This window comes from Zootoca vivipara, chromosome 12 (genome assembly GCF_963506605.1).
Source record: "Zootoca vivipara chromosome 12, rZooViv1.1, whole genome shotgun sequence".
In the NCBI taxonomy this organism is placed as follows: domain Eukaryota; kingdom Metazoa; phylum Chordata; class Lepidosauria; order Squamata; family Lacertidae; genus Zootoca; species Zootoca vivipara.
In genome coordinates this window covers 9103360-9123637 of record NC_083287.1, presented here as the reverse complement: position 1 = coordinate 9123637, position 20278 = coordinate 9103360, and the positions used below count along the sequence as shown (strand labels likewise).

General features: G+C 42.6%; 1 protein-coding gene across 1 annotated transcript in view; it reads left to right on the top strand.

The window, feature by feature from the left end:
- STAC (SH3 and cysteine rich domain) overlaps positions 1-20278 on the top strand; it is a 69242-nt gene that overhangs the window by 9415 nt on the left and 39549 nt on the right. Inside the window, exon 2 of the mRNA XM_035130095.2 lies at positions 16719-16995. Within this exon, the coding sequence (XP_034985986.1) occupies positions 16719-16995 (277 nt within the window). The remainder of the gene's footprint in view (positions 1-16718; positions 16996-20278) is intronic.

Below are 20278 nucleotides of genomic sequence, written 5' to 3'. Positions count from 1 at the left end.
TTTGATGTGGTTTATGTATTGTTTGTGACTTTTGTAATTGTGCTATTGCTGTATTGTTTTGATATTCGACTGGAAGCCGCCCAGAGTGGCTGGGGAGACTCAGCCAGATGGGCGGGGTACAAATAAAAAATTAAAAAAAAAAAAATTTGGCCCACAGGCTGGAAGTTGTCCACCCTTGTGTTGGAGCAATTGACAAGGTGCAGTATTCACATAGTATAAACAAAGGGTGTTGGGGAAACATGGGAGAGAGTCACGACCATTACCCTTCGTAGCATTACCCTTCATAGTCCTTGCGCTGTCCCATTACAAAGGGAGGGTCACTATTTTCTGTTCAGTTTCCTTAAACCTCAGAGGAAGTGCCAGGTCAACACAATCCTGTCCCTCCCAGAAAGCATGCAGATTTCTAAAGGATGAGCTGTTCCTGAGCCACGAGAAAGCAGCTATAACTTAGCTGCTCAGCACAGTTCTAATGAAAGTATGAGAAAGATTCATTTACAGCCTATTGTAAACATTGTCTTCAAAGAATTTCCCTAGACTCTTATGTATTTGTAGGCACACCCACCCACAAACCCACACCCCCATACACTTAATGGATAGTAAATACATCCTAATAAAATTAAGTTTCTAATATAGATATGTGGAGAAGACCCAGCTCTTGAGCTAGATTATCCAGCTTGCAATCCTATTGAAGCTAATTGGTTTTAAGTCATGGTGTGTTTGACCGATAGAGTTGCATGGAGATTTCCCCTGCATAATAGAATTAATACCTTTTGGGTCTCTATTGGTGACGGATAGGTTACTAGCTACTGAATATTTTAAAAGGGCAAGGAAATGGCATGAAGACTATGTTCATCCATCCTTCAGTCTGCTGAGTAAACATTCAGCATGCAAACTTCAGTTTCAAGGAGGGAAACTCTTTTAAAAATATTCCCAAAGAGGATTTGAAAACAGCCAGCTCTTCCAAAGCTGTTTTCCATAAGTCTACATAAAATGGTGAGTACACATTGTGCATAAATGAGACTTCTTATACAGAGGGGGGGGGTGAATTAGATACTAAGCTGGGCATACACACTGTGAACTTTTCAAGGTGTATCCATTCACCGAGCAAGGAAGAGCTGGTGTTTGTCTATGGATAACTGATTTTAAACTTCTGTCTTGTTTGAGGTATCAGCGCATAATGTATCTCCCCCTCTTTACTTGTACATATTGCCTAGATTCGAATATTGTCTCACTAGCGAATGTTTCCATTTTATTTGATATAAATATATTTTCATTGATTACCAATATATAACAACTACAAGAAAAAGATATGAAAGCAAAATCCCAACTAACCCTCCTCCAGGACAGATAAATCTTGTTAAGTTTGCCAAAGTTCAATCTGTGCTTATACATCTTCACATTACGTTGTTTGTGCATTTTCCCATTCCTGTCATCACTTGACAAAGTCTGTTTTGTTTTGTTTTATAAAAGAGAGAGAGAGTAGAAGCATTGCATCAAAATGCTTTGCAGCAAAATGTTGGATTAGATGAATGGGTATCCACAGGAGGGGGGGCAAGAGGAGACAACCTGTGAACCCCCAGATGAACCATTATCACCAGATTCCCAGCTTTCTTACAAAAGAAAAGTTTCTAGCATTTGTAGAACCTGAGATATGATGGAAGTGGGGGATGTACAGACACTATTCTTCTCAATTTTGTGAAAAATCAGCCTGCTCCCCATAGGTTCCCCATCCTTGTATTAGAAACTGTAGTGCAGTAAAGCAAATACCTATTTTCGCATAGGTGAATGTCCATTGGCAATCCAAGCATCAATACAATGTGAGGGCACCAGATGTGCTGCGATACAAAATTTGTATCAATCATTCTCAAAGGGTTACTGTGGCTCAGATATTAGGATGCCATCCAGTGGTGCAGATACATAATTTTAAACTCTGGACTACATGGTCTGATCATAGCTGTCAAGTTCTCCCTTTTTTTAAAAGGGAAATTCCCTTATGCTGAATAGGCTTCCTCGCGAGAAAAGGGAAAACTTGACAGCTATGGGTCTGATGCTCCTCCACTCTTGCACACCCACACACGCACACTGTACTTGGGGTTGCATTTGAACCCATGCTCCTAGATAGCAATTTGAGGACAATTTTTCATGACTGAACACCATTTCCCATATATCTTATGTTATCCTCTGCAACAGAAACCTATGCTGGATCCTCCACCACGAGACAGCAGAACCCCAAAGCTCTTGGTGCCAGTTTTAATTTCTTTGGTATCACCACTGCTGCCAAATTCTCAGGGATATTGAGCACTATAGGAAATTACTTGAGTTGAAACAGGCTCCCAGGCCAGGGTTTAGTCACCTCCCATACTGCTTTACAAAACTGTTTCTAAGTTCGAAGCCACTGGGTTCCAGTACAGTTGCCCCACTTGCCATCTTAAAGCAGAGTTATGCCATAATTTCTCAGAATAAAATTTTGGGTAGGGATAGGATGAAGTTATTCTGACTATTGAAGTCCATTTTTGCTCACCCTTAGGATAGGCTGTGAATTTTAGCTATGACAGGTTAAACCTGTCTATGACAGGTTAAATAGCATGTGAGCTATTGATGATGTTCTGCACACTCTTTTGAATATGCTGAGAAACAGCCCTCATGTTAGGATGGAAATCCTGATAAACAAAGATTCTCGCTTGTGGGGAGGTTTCAAGATGTTTCCACTTCCAAAGTGTCACTATTTTGTGGTATCTGAAGAAGTGTGCATGCACACAAAAGCTCATACCAAAATAAAAAACTTAGTTGGTCTTTAAGGTGCTGCTGGAAGGAATTTTTTTTATTTTGTTTCGACTATTTTGTGGGTGAGGTTCAATCACATATTGGCTAATTCCGGTTGTACAAGTGGTTCTGATGCTCTTGTGCAGTAAAGCCACACACACACACACACACACACACACACACACACACACAAAAGGACATTTTGTGGTAAGGGAAATGATAGAGAAAGACACTGGATGGTGTGGGATTGCAGTTCCTTGATATTGCATAGCCTCCCCACAAACAAATCAGAATGAAAGCTGAATAAACTGCAGACATTGGGAAATGCCCCTCAAACATTGTGCAAATAGATCTGAATGAATGCCCAATAAACAGTGGGTATTCTATAGCATCCCTGCAAACTCTGTGGATGAATGTCCAATACACAGGTTGTCTGGAAGTGACCTGTGCATTCAGTTGAATGCACATTAAAATCCGCTTCTGGTTACGCCTGTTACGTTAATTGCCCAAACATCTGAAGAGCAGCTGGTCCACCTAGGGATGTTTAACCCTCCATGTGTTCATGTGAACACCTGCGCACAACTTTTGTCTTAAAGAACCACACCCTTGGCTTGTTTTCTCTTCACAAGGCTGAAAGAGCGCTTTGCATCTTTCTACTTTGAGTACCTTGCGCATGGAATAAACAAACTTGACATTGAAGGCTTTCATAGAAAACTAGGGGTTTTCACCTCTCCTCTCTTGCCACAAACCTGATCTGTATGCTTGATAAGGCTGACTTCAATGAAATTCAAATGGGTAAGGATTTGAATAGTTACCCAACGAACAGGTAGTGATTTGAAGAAGACTTGGGATAGGGGGAGCAGGCAGTCTGGAATTCCTTCCTGCAGTCTGGAATTCCCATGGCATTTAAACAAACCTAATGTGAGGTTGTTGATGCAAATTAACAATCTTTCATGCAACCTTGTTATCCCTCCTCATGTAAACAAGCTCTAAAGTAGCTGTTTTATTAACTACTACCATCAGGTTATTCCACCATCCTCAGGAGCTTTTGAGACACAGTTTGAATTCCTGAGTCAATCCATATATATATATATATATATATATATATATATATATATATATATATATGGAGTGTCAGCGGCAGCTCAGGAAACATCCTTTGCTTGATGTAGATAAGCTTTTAAATGACATTGGGAAATGGAGCATTATTTATACCTAACATGCACACTGCTTTATTAATGAGGACCGTTTCAGTAAAGTCAACCATTCTGAATGGAAAGCAGAATACTGCTGAGCTGCTGCGCATGCCAATTAGGCACAGGCTTCACGGGAGTAAAATGCTCAACTCTGGCTGACGTACCCTTTAGGGCTATTGTTTAAATAAAAATAGAAGAACAATCCTTTCGTGCATTGAGGGGTAGGGTGGGTTTCTTATGATAAAGCAAGCCATAACCTCGGTCACAGCAAAATGACGGGTATGCTAGGCTTGCTGTTGAAAATGGTTATGAATCTTATATGTATGATTTTCACGGTTCTCCCCCTCCTCAATTAATCCACACAACAACTGTGAGTGGGGATTTGAACCCTGGTCTCCCAGCTCCTAGTCTCACACTCTTAACCACTGCACCATGCTTAAAGCAGTTTAAAGCAGCTTGCTATGTTCCTATGTTCTTAATTAAAAGAGGTCAAAGCAATGAAGATATGGACACTGTTCTGAACACCTTCCTATGAAGATGGAGACCTAATTCATACATTACCAAAATGGCTTTCTTATGGGCCAGATCCTGTATCATTCAGGTAGTGTTTGCACTATTAGTTGCCACTTAAAGCTGAAGAAGTGGTAAGTCACCCCTTGCATGAATGTCAAAGATACACCCAAACACAACACAGCTTTCATTTTAAACTAAGTTAGCATTACATGGTCCTCATAGACAAAGCAGTGACTCAAAAGTTCATTTGTTTATATTAATTAAATTTGTATACCATCCTTCCTCTGAAGTTCCCAGGGCGATTCACAACAGAAAAAAACAAAATGAGAATACAAAATATATAATAAAACAAAAACAAACTAATAACCACACACACATTTTAAAAAGCCATAGAATGTTAATCAGGAGAAGGCCTGGCCGAAGAAAAATGTTTTCACCTAATGAAGGCACCAGGCAAGCCTCCCTGGGGAGAGCATTCCACAAATGGGGAGCCACCACAGAAAAAGCCTGTTCTCGTGTTGCCACCCTCTCATGGAGGAGGCACACAAAGAAGTGTTTGCATAGGGTAACATAGCACTTACTGTTATGTGATCCCATTTATCAGTTGCCATGTATCTCATTAAACCTCAGTTTGTTTGGGCAGTGGTGATCTCGGGTTTTCTACAGAGCTTTATAGAAAACAGGGGTGAGGTTTGCTTGTACGTTTCCCTTCAGCCTTGTTGAAAAGTTTGAAAAAGTGAGCAGGAGGGGAGCTTTGAAACTAGCCAGACTGCAGGATGCTCATGTGGGCTTTATGCTGAATCACAAAATAGTTTCACAAGACTTGACTGCTGCGCACGTTTTCACCAGCTCACTGCAATTAAGCTCAATTTTCAGTGAGGTGTTTTGTTTTGTTTTTCCAAATGACAAGCATACCTAATTCCCTGAGACCCATGTAGCCAAGTTCTAATCCAGGCATTGGCAGACTCAGCCCTCCAGATATTTTGGGACTACAACTCCCATCTTTAGTCTTTATTCTTTTCTTTCTCTCACGCAGTGGGCATGGATAGATCCCTTGCAGAAAACAAAATTCTGAGTTCATGTCTTGTCAAGTGTCATGAAGCCTATAAAGAAGATGGATGGCCCTTTTTTAAATAGGAGAGGGATGTTTTATATGTGATTCTAGGCCTGCAGAGAACTACCAGGCACAGTAGATGCCAAAGACTTGGCTGTTCTTTCTTACTTTTTTAAAACTGAGTCACGTATTCAAGAAAAACAAATTGATGCCTTGCTATGAGCAAGGGAAAATCTATCTCTGCTAGATGTTTGCTGCCCAATAATTAATGTTTGACAAAGAAGCAGTTTTTCTTTCTTCAGTTGTAGCCTTTCTTTATTTCCCAGACATCCATACTAACAAACCCTGAAACAATTATTCCTATTGTTTTTGTTGGTTGTTGCTTAGTACCAAATACAAATAGATTAAGCAAGGTACAGGCACTAAAGCAGTATATACCATTCCCATGAAAATTGGATACAGTGGTTCTGAGGTACAAACGCCTCAGGTTACAAACTCTGCTAACCTGGAAGAGTTACCTTGAGTTGAGAACTTTGCCCCAGGATGAGAACGGAAATCGTGTGCCAGAGGCACAGCGGCAGCAAGAGGCCCCATTAGCAAAAGCACGCCTCTAGTTAAGAACAGTTTCAGGTTAAGAACGGACCTCCAGAATGAATTAAGTTTGTAACTAGAGGTACCACTGTACGTTCAGAGAGAGTTTTAAGCAACCAGCATATAGCAAGGCATATGAGTCCTTTCCAGAGGAGGTTGGTGGCAGGTCAAAGTCCAATTAATGAATGTTGAGGAAGGGAGCTTATATTTCTTTAATTTGATATAAAATAATATATGCTACATCTATTTTTTTTTCTATACTTTGTCCCTAACCAGCTTCTAAGAGACAATTCATTTAGCTGGGGGTTATTGTTGCTCTTGTTTCCCGACGGCACTTCCAAATCCTACAAAAAGTGAGATTTGTAGATCAGCAAAATTGTTGTTTTGAGATGATGGCCTACATTGTCTCTCTAAAGACTGAATGTTTATTTCCTAACTACTTGACCCAAGGAACAGAAGAGAGCCCCGAAAGAAGGATAAGCATGTGGACAAGAGGTGCAATAATAGCAGTGGAGGGATATTCAGAATCAAACCAAAATGTGGAATGCTGCCGCAACACATACAGAAAGTGTGTCCCTCCTTAAAGGAGAAGGGTTAGACCAGATTATGAAAATTCATCTAAATTGCTCCCACCCACCCTGATTTTAGTTCTTCGATTGTCAACATTTCAGATTCACATCTATAACTTTTTGCCTTTAGGCTTGGATGTAGGATTTGGAGAGATCCAACTGTGCTGTGAGCACGTTATCTTTAGCGGTTTCCAGACATAGGCGTAATATTGGAAATGGGTCATGCGAATATCACAAACAGGTCGTTTGCAACAGGGTTTTGCTTTTAACTTAGCTGCTTTCCCCCAAAAAGAGTAAATCTGGATGGGTAAATGGGTGTGCAGGAATACAGAATAGCATTTTTTTATGCCAACAGCCATCATGTTTGTATGCATGAGGAACACCCAGCACACAACACATGCTCACCTGGAAGCAGCCTTCATTGTTATCCCTGACACTTGTCCAGTGCCACCTAGAAGGGCAGTGGGTCCTTATCCCTGCTTTGCAGGTGGGTGGCATGTTCAGCTGTGCTGCAGAGAGTGGGGAGGGGAGAAAGGTTTCCATTAGGTCCTGCAAAGATTTAAAAGAGGTAAAAGACCCCTGGACAGTTAAGTCCAGTCAAAGGTGACTATGGAGTTGCGACACTCATCTCACTTTTCAGGCCAAGGGAGCAGCTTTCCGGGTCATGTGGCCAGCAGGACTAAACCGCTTCTGGCACCAAGGGAACACCATGACAGAAGTCAGAGCGCATGGAAACGCCGTTTACTTTCCCACCACAGCAGTACCTATTTATCTACTTGCGCTGGTATGCTTTCAAACTGCTAGTTTGGCAGAAGCTGAGACAAAGCAACGGGAGCTCACCCCGCTGTGCAGATTAGAACTGCTGACCATAGCTGTCAAGTTTTCCCTTTTCTCGCGAGGAAGCCTATTCAGCATAAGGGAATTTCCCTTAGAAAAAAGGGAGAACTTGACAGCTATGCTGCCCACCTTCTGATCGGCAAGCCCAAGAGGCTTAATGGTTTAGACTACAGCACCACCTGCGTCCCTTAAGGTCCTGCAATGACCTTTCTGGAAGGCCTCCCCCCACCACTCATGCCTGCCCACTGTCAAGTAGCATGGCTCAGTAGAAGTATTGGTTACAGCTGCAGTGGCCAGCCACAGTACCTGACCCACCGAAAAAGAACCTGCACCCCAAGAGTAACCCCGCTCTGCCCCTTAGCTGCCCAGCTGCAGCAATTTTGGGAGCTCTGGCTGCTAGTATTGCTGGATCACTTGAGTGCAATCAGCTGTGAGAATGGGATGGAACTCGTCTATCAACCTCTATTTTCAATCTCGGCAGGAAAAAGATCTAGGTTACAAATCACTGCGCTACCTTTCAGGCAAGACCAGAGGTAATAGTAGTTTATATGTCAGTTGTGGAATACTCTTGCATTTATTTCGCCTGTGTAAAGGAGATTTAGTCCTTGGTGGTGATAACCTGGCATTTTCAGTCAGTCCTGATAGCTTAACATGTGCCCTTCATATATATTTCCAGTTTCTGGTCCTTTTTCAGATCAGGAGTTGAGGGCTCCATATTCTTAAGAAGTGCCCGTTTTTGGAAATTTCCAGGAAGTGAATTTTCTAATCTGGTTATGTTGTACTAGTGGAATTCAGCCCGTTTAAAAACGGGCGCTAGAGCGCGTGTCTCGGCAAAAGCCGGGGCCGCGGCGCCGCCTCCTTGGCCAGGACACCATGGGCGCCGCTGGGAGAAGGAGAGGTGTTGGGGCTCAGGCAGCCAAGGGGCGGAAAGGAGGCTGCCTGGCCTGAAGGAGCCTCCGCCGGGGCAAAGGCAAGCGAGGCGCTGAGTGGCGGCTCTCTTTCCCCGGCGCCGCTTCCTGCCTTTGCCCCCGGCCTGAGAGGCAGCCGTTCCTGGCGGCTGCTTGCCGTCATGTCCCACCAGACCGGCATCCAAGGTACTGAGCCCCTTCTCGGATAGCAGAACCCGCAGCTTCCCCCGGCGCCCCTCCCTGCCCCCTTGGTCTGCTGGTCGTAGGGGGGGAAGGGGGGAAAGCAGCCTCCTCCTCCTCCTCGCTCTTTAGCGCAAGCACACTGAGGCGCTTGTCCGGCCGGGAGCGGCGGTTGGTAGAGGGGTGGGGGGGTGGGGAGAGCGTGTGTGTGTGTGCGTGCGTGCAGTCTCTGCATCCAATCCCTGTGTCCCTGGGGCCCATGCGCAGTAACCCAGGGACACAGGAGTGGAGTCCCTGGGTTAGGGTGGAGTCTCAGTTTCCTCCCCAGCCTCTCTCTCACACACATGCATCATTATGAGATATCGAAGTCAGTGCGATGAACTCAGCTGGATGACTGGGTCTTGGGAGGATTGTGAAATCCATAGTTTCCAATTTTATTTCTTTTATTTTTAAAAAACCATAGCAGATTTTCAGAGCCAGTGCCAACACATCACGTGCTTGGGCAAAAATGTCAAAGGAGATGCTGAAGTGTTGCGTGTACAAACTAAGGGTACATTTCTGAACCTTAGTGGTCACTTGGCCTACGTCTCAGAACAAGCCACCTGGCTAACCATTATCACTTCATGGGCTGTATGCCATCATTTCCCCATTGAGTTACTACGACATCAGAGCCAACATGTTTATATGACTTCCTGTTATAACAATTAAAATGTTTTATTCTACTTGTGTTCCATGATCCTATATTTGGTCTGAAACATTAAAAAATGCTCTCAAGTATAATAATAATAATAATAATAATAATAATAATAATAATAATAATAATTTATTACTTATACCCCACCCATCTGGCTAGGCCTCCCCAGCCTCTCTGGGCAGCTCCCAACAGAATATTAAAAACACGATAAAACATCAAACATTAAAAACTTCCCTAAACAGGGCTGCCTTCCGGTGTTTTCTAAAAGTCAGGTAGTTGTTTATTTCCTTGACATCTGACGGGAGGGCATTCCACAGGGCAGGTGCCATTCCCAAGGTTAAAAGTAGAGATACACACACACACACACACACACACACACACACCCTTAAACTGACAATTCAGATCATCAGCTTTCCATATGCAAACTGTAGGTGGTTTCAGGATTCCTACCAGGTGCGGGCATCTAATCGCATCACTCAAGTGATTGCAACAGTAAAAGGATGAATTACACAAAATGAGAAGGTGGCCTTCTGAGCTACACTGGCAAACTGCAGCTAATCAGAGCCCAGTGGGACATCAGCTCTCTTGAGGTTTCCTGAGTTTCATCCTTCTAAAAAAAATTTATTCAACTTCAAGCCAAGGAATCCAACTCTTTCTCAGATTACTATTTGGTTTGATTTGATTATATATATATATATATATATATATATATATTTGCCGAACGGACGCCAGTGGCATTTAAATGCATTTTGGTGTGAGGAAAGTCCTGCTCTGGAATACCCCTACCCAATACTGGTCCAGGTCACATGTAACACTAGGTCAAAGCAGGACAAATAAGCAAACCTGAGAGAAGACCACAGTCACTCCATGGGTTCTGCTAATGCCATTCTTCTGTGAGGTAAGCCGTGATTTGGCTTAGCATTACAACCAGACCCAAGCTTCTCCACACAAACCATGAGCAGTGAGCCATAAAACAAACCTTGGTTCATCTGGAGCAAAATCAATCATAAACCCAGATTCAGATATGAAACCACAGAGCACGTCAGCCATAGGACTGGAAAGAGAACAAAGCAAGCTGCAGTCTTCTCTCCAGGAACCACGTTTTCTCATTCACACTAAACCATGGTTTGACTTAGCACTGGGACACTACAGTGTTTTCCTTATAGTTTTGCTGGCAGATTGGTGGAAGCTACCTCTTTGATCAACAGGTGAACCATAGGGGAGAATGGGAAGAGTTTGCTGCTTTCCTAATAAAGTAGGGGTGGAGAACATGTGCCCTCCCCAAACGTTGTTTAACTTCCAACTTGAATCAGCCCAGCCAGCAAGACCAATGGCTCCTGTTATAAAACAGCTGTGTGCTTTATTTGGTCAACTTCTGCTCCTTGATTGTTTTTGGAAATGCATTGCTGTGAGTTGCTTGTTGCTCTGGTGTGTGAGTCTGGGGGCAGGGAATCTTTGAAGCCTCCTTGTAGCATCTGGCTTCCTCCTGTAGCATGGCTTGCATCTTTGTACCTGTTTTCCTAAGTGTATTCATTGTCTGATAAGTTTGGTTCAGCTTTTGCCTGCTTGGTCTGCACAATATCAACTGTGTCAAACGAGCTAATATCAGTTAGCAGGTCTAAAGCAGAGGCCTCACAGTGAACTGGTTTAGAATGCTATTCAGGCCCGTCCTGTGATTACCTTTAAATATTACCCTTTCTTTCTTTCTATGGGTGGGGTATAAATTTATTATTATTATTATTATTATTATTATTATTATTATTATTATAGACTGGGGGAAGCAACCTTAAAGTAACTCACATGCTGGCTGGAGCTGATGGGAGTTCAGTACTTCTGGAGGGCACCAGTTTGGCTACATGTATAATACTTTTCATGCAATGCTGTGCTAGACACATTTTGCCCAGCTGAGTGCAGTGTGACTTACTGCTTGTAAAGTGTGCTGAGGATTGCAGGCTAAGATTCTGTTTGAATAAGCTTCGACCTCAAATTGAAGTGCTTCAGAGTCCCACGTGTGCATTGGAATTCATGTAGAACTTGGGTACAAATAGGTTTTGCCATTCACTTTGCTGGAGTGAGCAGCTCTGTGTATGCATTACTTTGGGCGTGTAGAACTGCACAAAGAAAAGCCTTGGCGCAGGAGAGCTTTGAATGTACCACAGAACCAACCACCAGCTAATTTTGAATGAGCCAGAATAAGCAGCATTGGACCTTGGGGTTTGCATGCTCTCCACTCCCCTCACTTTCTCTAGTGTAGCCAAGAAGAGGCATTTGGAATCTCACACTTCCACTTTTGTTACTTTTGGCCAAACCAGCAAACTATTGTTAAGGACAGTTTGGTCGAATCAGACAACTTCTAACCATGGTTTATGCATCTGGTTTGGTTAACCAGACCATAGTTAGCATTAACCACAGTTTCTTGGTTCAAAGGTCACACCCAGCAATGATTAAGGAAAAGCAGAAACAAAATATTGCCGATTCCTTTGGACTACAACTCCCACCTGTCCTGGTCAGCATGGTCAAGAATGATGGAGTTGAGCCCAAAACATATGGAGGGTGCCAGGATGAAGAATCCTGATTTACAGTGGTGGCCTTTGTATGTCTATAAGAGATATGTCAGTTGGAGTAACACTGGTATATCAACAATTACTTTAAATTGGAAATGCTTTAGTTTCCATAGAAATAAACTGTTTACCTGACACATTTCAAGGTTGCAGATAAATGTTGGTATGGATCTTTTTTTTCTTGCAATGCAAGATTCAGATTATTTTGCATGCATCTCGGGATAGCTTAAAGAAAAAAATGTCCTATCAGTCAGAGGAGGGTGGACATTTAGCTGGCAATGGCTATAGAAATTTTTCAATGCTGCGTTTTTACTCTAAAAATCCAGTAAACAAAGCTGGCTTGTGGGGGGGGGGGAGAGAGAGAAGGAAAAGAAATGAGTGGGTGATTGAATCCAATTTTCTTAATACCTTTCATTATTTATACTGCATGAAATCTTATATCAATTTCATCGGAACAAACAAAATGAATAAAATGAGGGGGTTTGACTTTAAATGTATTTGTTTTGAGGATGCCAGTGGGTGAGAAATTTAGACTGAGTTTGTTTCCTAATGGTTTGATATTTGGACATTTTGAAATCATAACAAGAGCTGGTTCCTGTGAAGATCTATGGAAAAATCTGTTCTGGTTATTTGATTCCAGATGATGGCTTCCAATGTTAGTGGTTGCTTAAACATGAACACTCACTGTGGCCACTGAGCTTTCCCCCAAATAAGTGCTTTTCTCTTATGATTATTATTACTGACAGTCTACCCACTAGACCACACTGACTATACACACACAGAGAGACACACACTTATCTATAATGACTTGGATATCTCCACTAGTGTTTTCTTTTAGAGTTTTTTGCAGTGTGAAAATTCCGTCCTTTGTGGGATCTGCACTTTGTCACAAATGTGAGTCAAAACTAAGGTAGGGAGCAGGTGGCACTGTGGCCTAAACCACTGAGCCCCTTGGGCTTGCGGATCAGAAGGTTGGCAGATTGAATCCGCATAATAGGGTGAGCTCCCATTGCTCTGTCCAGCTCCTGCCAACCTGCCAGTTTGAAAGCATACCAACATGAGTAGATCAATAGGTACCCCTACAGCAGGAAGGTAAGTGGTGTTTCCATGTGCCAGAAGGACAAATGCCGGCTTCCCTCTGCCTGAAACAAGATGATCGCCACACCCCATAATCAGGTTTGACGGGACTGGTCCAGGGGTCCTTTACCTTTACCTTCTTTACCAAGATAGGGAAAATTGATGGCCAGGCTAGTGTGATGGCTTTGTGTAAGCATGGTGTTCTGCTATCTGAATTAAATACTCTCCAATGTTGGAAAAAGAGTCCTCCCTTGTTTTCTGAAGCATAGGTTGCCTTGCTTACTTGCACATTGTTGAAGCAGCACAACAGGAGGAACCGAAGCCACATCTTTATTCATTGCCTGCCAATAATTCTGCTTGATCACAGCTTTATCATTCCAAGATCTGTGAGCAACTCACTAGAACCCCCTATTTTTTGTGTGTTAATAATTAAAAAAGGGAAACTTCCCCCTGGGGCACATAAGTTCAAAGTGTGACTGATGTGTGTCGCAGAGGAAAGCAAACCGGTAGAAAAATGAACTAGAAATATTATGAGCTTTCAAAACTTTTAGAAGACATCTGAAGGCAGCCATGTTTAGGGAAGTTTTGAATGTTCAGTGTTTTATTGTATTTTTAATATTTTGTTGGAAGCCACCCAGAGTGGCTGGTGAAACCCAGCCAGATGGGCGGGGTATAAATATTATTATTATTATTATTATTATTATTATTATTATTATTATTATGAAAAAATTAAAAGCTGCTAGAGGATCTGCTGTACTCCAATAAACTAATATAGTGGCAATGCTTTGGATACTATTCATACTAAGTTTCATGCAAATGAAACTGTATCAAAAGCCACATCCTAATATTTTGGGGGGACTACCTTTTCTGCCTGTAAGAAAGGAGTTAATTCATTAAACCTCTGCACCCTTCAGTTAAATTATTTTTCAGTTACCATTTACTTAAGTGTCAGAAACTACTCACTTGGGGAGAGACCCAAAGTAGTTAGTGGAAGCTGCCTTATACCCAGGCAGGCAAATGGTTCATCTAGCTCAATATTAGCTAGCTCAATATCAGCAACAGCTTTCCAGATAGAGAGCTTTGAGGCAGAGCCGGTGGTTTACGTGCTAAACGTCCCAGGTTAACAGTCCCTGGCAAATGCAGTTAAAAGGGATCCTGTGCTGCTAAGGAAGTGTGGAGGACCCAGGGAAAGACTCTACCATTAAGCAGAGAGTGGCAGCTGATTTAGGCTGTCAGGAAGAGGCAGCACAATATTTACTATATTGTTGTGATTTTACTCCCATGGAGAGGCAGTTGTGGGGTTTTGCTGTCTCAGCCTTTCTTCTTTCATTCAAGACTCGCTCTCTACCTTGATCTGGGAATTAGTCGCACCACCTGCCTCAAGCAGCAAAATGTTTTGGGCTGCCCCTGGAGGTCACTTTCTGCCAGACTCCCCAGAGAGCCCTTGCCAGCTAGACTAGACTACGACTGGACTAGGAGGACAATTAGCCTGGCCCAGTGTAAAGGAGCTTCCTAGGTCCTCCTTGGATCCAGCTGCTCAGTTATCTCTGCACAGTGGAAGTATTTGCACATCTCTCCCTTTCATACAAACCCAAGGCTGGCATATGGAAATGCATGTAGCCAAAGGTTTTCAGTTGCACCACGGGTAGATTGATGTACCCTTGACTCCAGAGACAGTTTTCGCTGATCAGAATGCCAGAGCAGGTGGAAGCAGAGGAGGACATGCTAGGCATGTGTTTCCTGCTGGAAGAGTGCTCTAAACACATCACTTCTTGAAAAGAACTCATAAGAGAAAGAGCGGGGAACCCAACACTAATTAGCAATGGGTCGGTTTTTGAAGTGCAGTGGTTTGGTGTGTCCTGCAGGCGTGCTTTCTTGGCTAAGGGTCGTGGCTACATAAAAGGGCATTGGGTGGCGAGAGAGTCCTTGTTCTCAGGAACAAACTTCTCTGAGGACGTTCTCTAAGGAAAACCTAGTTTCCCCACCAGTGAGGTCAACCTTGGGCATCGTAATGTTACAGAAGGAAGAAGACGTGCAAGGGCCTCTGTCTACTGTTTCTCCACATTTCTGTCTTGCTTGAAATACAGCTTTCAGATCTATCCACCCAGATGATGTGCAAACTGTCCCTGTATTGTCAGCTTTTGCATCCTTCAGATTAGTTTCTGACCAAGGGGGGGGGGGGAGTAACAGGAAGACTGGGTCCTTATGCTTCCTGTCCTGCCTGAATTTACAACCTGGTTGCAACTGAAGCAATAACTGACATAGTTGCCTAAAGCAGCCTCCACTGACCTGGTGTCCATCGGTTGTTTTGGACTATAAGCCATGACAGATGGGGCTGATGAGAACTGTAGTCCAAAATAGCTGGAGGGCAGCAGTTGGCAAAGGCTGCCCTAAAGTAATGGGAAGGATTACAGTACTCTGATAGAAGCTATTGCCAATATTAATCCATAGTCCGTTTGCCCTGGTCCTCCTTTTGCGCCCAGACACAACCTAGCCTTTCTGTACATTCGGGCAAATGGCTTCTGTGGAATTAATTAGCAAATCATGTTATGTCTGAAACTGAGCTTACAGCATTAAATTAGTTTCTCGGGGCCTATTGCTGAGCCAGCAAGAGGGCTGTTATTTAGAAAAACAAGCACTTAGTTGTACTGCTTAGTTTTGCTCCCTGGTAGAAGAAGAAGAGTGTTTACCATTTAATTAACCTCATGCGGCATGGTGGGAATGGATGGCAAATCAATAATGAATGTCATTACAGTCACCTTGTGCAACTGCAATTCTGGTTTTCAAACGATGGGGAAATGATAATGACTCTTGATTTCTGCAGGAGCACTTTCAGTGGTAGGCAGGTGATTAGTTATGAAGCTCAGCGCTCCCACTGGAGGTATGAAGAAAGCTGGCTGCAAATCTCTCTGAGAAGAGCAGCCAAGGGACTGGAAACACAAGATGGAGGGCACTGTTTATCGCCTTGTCCTGTTATTTATTTTCATCTCAAAAATCGTTGAATTAAGAACTCAATGGTGCTTGTGTGTTTAGGAAGGGAGTTAATGGGTGTGATGCAGTAAACAGCAATTTTGCATGTGAGCAAAAGTCCCTAGGAATGTGTCTCTTCCTGTACTTGTGAACATGTGTGACACAGGAAGTTGTCTTGACTCAGTAAGACCACTGGTCCTTCTCTTACTCAGGATTGTCCACACTGCCTGGCAGCAGATCTCCAAGGTTTCAGTCAAGAGTCTCTCCTAGGGATCAAACCTGCGACCTTCTGCAGGCAGAGTAATGCTCTACTCCTGAACTATGGCCCTTCCCCTGTGACTTCAGAGGTGGCCATTATTACCTGCTTGATGTCATTTTGCCATTGAGAAACATGACAAAATGGTGCAGGTTCTCTTTCTGGCTATGTGTGGCCTCTCCCACAATAGAAGGGGGGGAAACCAAATACCTGTAATATAAATAGCAAAATCCAACAGGAAGATCATCCCATTGAAAAGAATAGGAACTGCACAAGAGGAGACAACTCCCATTGATTTCACTAAAACTAGCACAGGGAACTTTCCATTGGAGTGTGTCATTTAAATCATAGTAACCATTTCTAAATAGGCACATATGCAATGCATTGTTGGGGCAATGCAGAGCTACTCATCAGTCTGGATTGTATTCAAATTTGAGTAACTGGAATTACGTTGTATACAACTAAGGTCAGCAAGAACTGCATGTCATTAGGAACCTGATCATACTATGATGAGCTTTGCTATTTGAACAATGTTTTGTTGCATTGCAGCTCCAGAAACTGAAACGATCGCTGTCTTTCAAGACCAAAAGTTTACGGAGTAAAAGTGCAGACAACTTTTTCCAGAGGACAAACAGTGACATGAAGTTGCAGGTAGATTTGCTATCAGAAATCAGCCCCAGAACTGGCCAGCTCTCAACCTCTGAAAGTCAGACATCTACTCCCACCATAGTCCAACACCAACAGGAAAGCAACAAGACTCACATTTTCCAGGAGCACATATTCAAAAAACCTACGTTCTGTGACATCTGCAACCACATGATTGTAGGTAAGAATAGTTTTGCTTCTTCCCAAGCACCTAATGTACAATGGTGTTTTCCAGGGTGTGATAAAGAAAACTTGGGCTGATTATTTGAATCTTTTAGAATGTGCATGCAAGACCTCTAGGCAAAATTTTGTCCAAAGGATCCATTTCCTTTTATGTATTTATCATGATAGAAGGGTTTGTTGTCCCTTGAGAATTCCAGAGCTCTGAATCTTATAAGTGCACAGAATAAGATAAATAGGAATCAAATAAACATATAAGCTTTTCATTATAATATCACATCCAAGGCAGCAAATGCTATCAGTCTGAAATGATTGCAAGCCTTTGAACCCCATCAAGCAGTTTGCACCAATTAAGATGTCACTTAGGCCTGTAGACAATATTTCTGCAGTTTAATTTTCAGAAACATTCATGAAATTTAGAAATGAAATTCTAAAACCCTTCATAGCACTCAGATGCCTGGCTAGCCCACCCTTCTGTGACACCAGAGCATCTAGACTAGTAAGAGGTGTATAATTTATTTATTATGTATTTTACTTGCTAGACATCTCATAAACAAGCTCTTGAGCTGTAGGCATGGTGGTTATGATATCTTTGCTGTGCAGATCAGCTGTTTGCCACTGGATGATTCTAATAGTTTCATACCTTAGTGGTTAAGATTTTTGTAAGGGGAAGAGAATACAGGGACCCTCCTCCCATCATCAAGAGCAGCTCCTCCAATAGCAGCAATGCCAGCGGGGAGGGGGAGGAGTCCAGTGAGGAAGGAGGAAGAGGGATGCAGGGCTCCGGCAACACAGAAGAGCCCCTGCTACACGTGAGGCAGGAAGAGAGGGGGGTAGGGGGGAGAAGGAAAACATGGAGCGTAGACCCTCCCCCCCCCCCCGGTTCCGGAATTACGCAGGAGAAGGAGGGGGAGAAGGTTTGCTGTCCCGAGACTCTTATGCTGGAAGAAGTCGAGGGGTGGTCCATTCCCGGATTCTGCATCGGACTAAGCAGACATGTTCTACACACCAGTTCCACTGTAAATAGACTGCACTAAATAAAACTGTCTAAAGACAAGAATGTGGAGCGTCATTACTCTAGAGTAGTCGCAACAACAACCTCTGACAATTTTGCTACAAGATGGCATAAATATATTGTATTAATCTCCCCCTCACTGACATGGGAGTCCATTGGACTAGTTAATGCATCTGATCACTCAAAACCATCTTCTGACTAGATCATTGGCCAATTGTGACAAAGTAGAACCACTGTGGTCTTGCAAGGTGGGTGAGGATCTCAACGAGATGTTGGGTAGAGATCATAATTGTATAGAGAAGGGGAATTATATAGTAATCATTATGTCATCTGTGCACTATGGTGTTTCTGCATGTTAGCCAGAGCTAACTAAACATTTCTCCCGATAAACCTAATGATCTACAAATTCTGAGACTGTATTTCTATGGTCCTAGAACCTAAAGATTGTTAGAAGCCATGCTTCTATAGGAAAAGAATAGTATATCATACGGGAAAGATTCAAGGAGTTCTAATGGTGTTGAAAGAGAGATGAAGTCCAAGAAGTGGTATCTGGCAGGAAGCTGGAAGAAGAACGATAAATATACTCTTGTAGATAACTGATACAATGTTTCATAAGCAGATACTTCCTTCAGCATATGTTGGAAGTTCTCACACTGATAGGATTGATGTAAGCAAATAAGTCTGTTTTCTGTACCGGTTAGGCAAAGATTGTTCTATGATATGGTCTAACTGAATGGTCTTTTACCCTAACTAGGGAGGCAAAACTTTGCCCACTTATGATTTGTCTGCCAGTGAATGGGGAAATCCCAAAGTGCCAACAATCTTATGCGGCACTTATTTCACCAAGCTGTTCATCAGTGGCTTTTTAAGTTGAGCAAATCAATATCAAGGGAATTCCAATCTTGGAGAGCATTGTAGACCTTCAAGAAACAAGAGCTACATGTCCCGTCCCCCCACAACCCCCATCCCCAAATATATATTGGGAAATTCGTACTTTTAACCAACTTTCTGTATATTTAAGTTAATTTCAACAACAGTGGAAGCACATTTGAGAGGAGAATTTGAAATTTACAAAGATAAGAGGGCATACTTTTCCCCTATCCAAGTTTGAATAAAAATGTATAAAACATATTCTGAATTGAAGTGTGCAATTTGAAAACTTGCAAGAGCTTTGCAAGACAAGGATATTATTCTTAGTCTTCTTTTCAACCAAGATTCAGTGAATATCCAGAATATCCTTCTTACTCTTACCAATGTATAAATTTAGCTGGTGTCTTTCCGACTGCCGTTGGATCATTACAACAATTGTTGGATAAACTGAATGCCAACCATGAGGCCTGCGGACAGAGGAGAGGATGCAACAAAATGCAGTGCTTTGATTAGTGCACTCTAAAAACCTTCACACAAACACTCCTGGACCTTTACATACATGTGTCTGGGGGCTTATTCAGCCCTTTCAAAATAAAACACATGCACAAATATTATGGAAACTGGGGAAGATGTGGTGTTTTTTCAGAACCACCCCAAGCAAGCAGACAAACAGTACAGTTGCACCAGTGGAAGCGAATGCTGGATATTTAACAATAAAGCACTTAAAAGGCTGCAAGATCACTTCAATACAAAGATATAGGGCTGGATCTGGAGGCTACAGAAAGAGATGTATTACACACATGTACAACCATGATGCTTGTGTAATTGCGTTTGCGCATGCCAACAAAACATTCTCGATCCCTGAATCAATTCCACAAGTGCTTATCGTTCAAAAAGAGTGAAAGCTTTTTGTTCTGGATTCTGCGCAAGCTGTGTCTGTTTAGGAATAAATTCTGGGTCTTTATGCTATTAAATTCTCCATGCAAAACTGGGTATCAACATATCACCTGGTTCAACCTCTTCTGAACCTGCAGGTGTTGTTGGACTCCAACTTTTACAATCCCCACCCAGCAGGACCAATGGCCAGAGATGATGAGAATTCCCCTTGAACATCTGGAGGGCCCTCCATATGTCATGTACTGACAAATATAATGGTGTGATAAATGCAGTACTGTAGTGTAAACCTTCCCTTTGTTTCAGATGAAACTAAGGGTTTTCTTGGTTTTTCACCAGATATGTCTTTGCTGTCTAACCTATCCTAATAAGAGGAAGATACGATGAGAATGCTGTATTTAATATTTCCTGTACAAGATGCTGAGACTCTTGTTATGTATAGATTCAGAATACCACCGAGGCCTACAGATTATGCATGATGGTAACATTCCATGAAGCTGAGAAA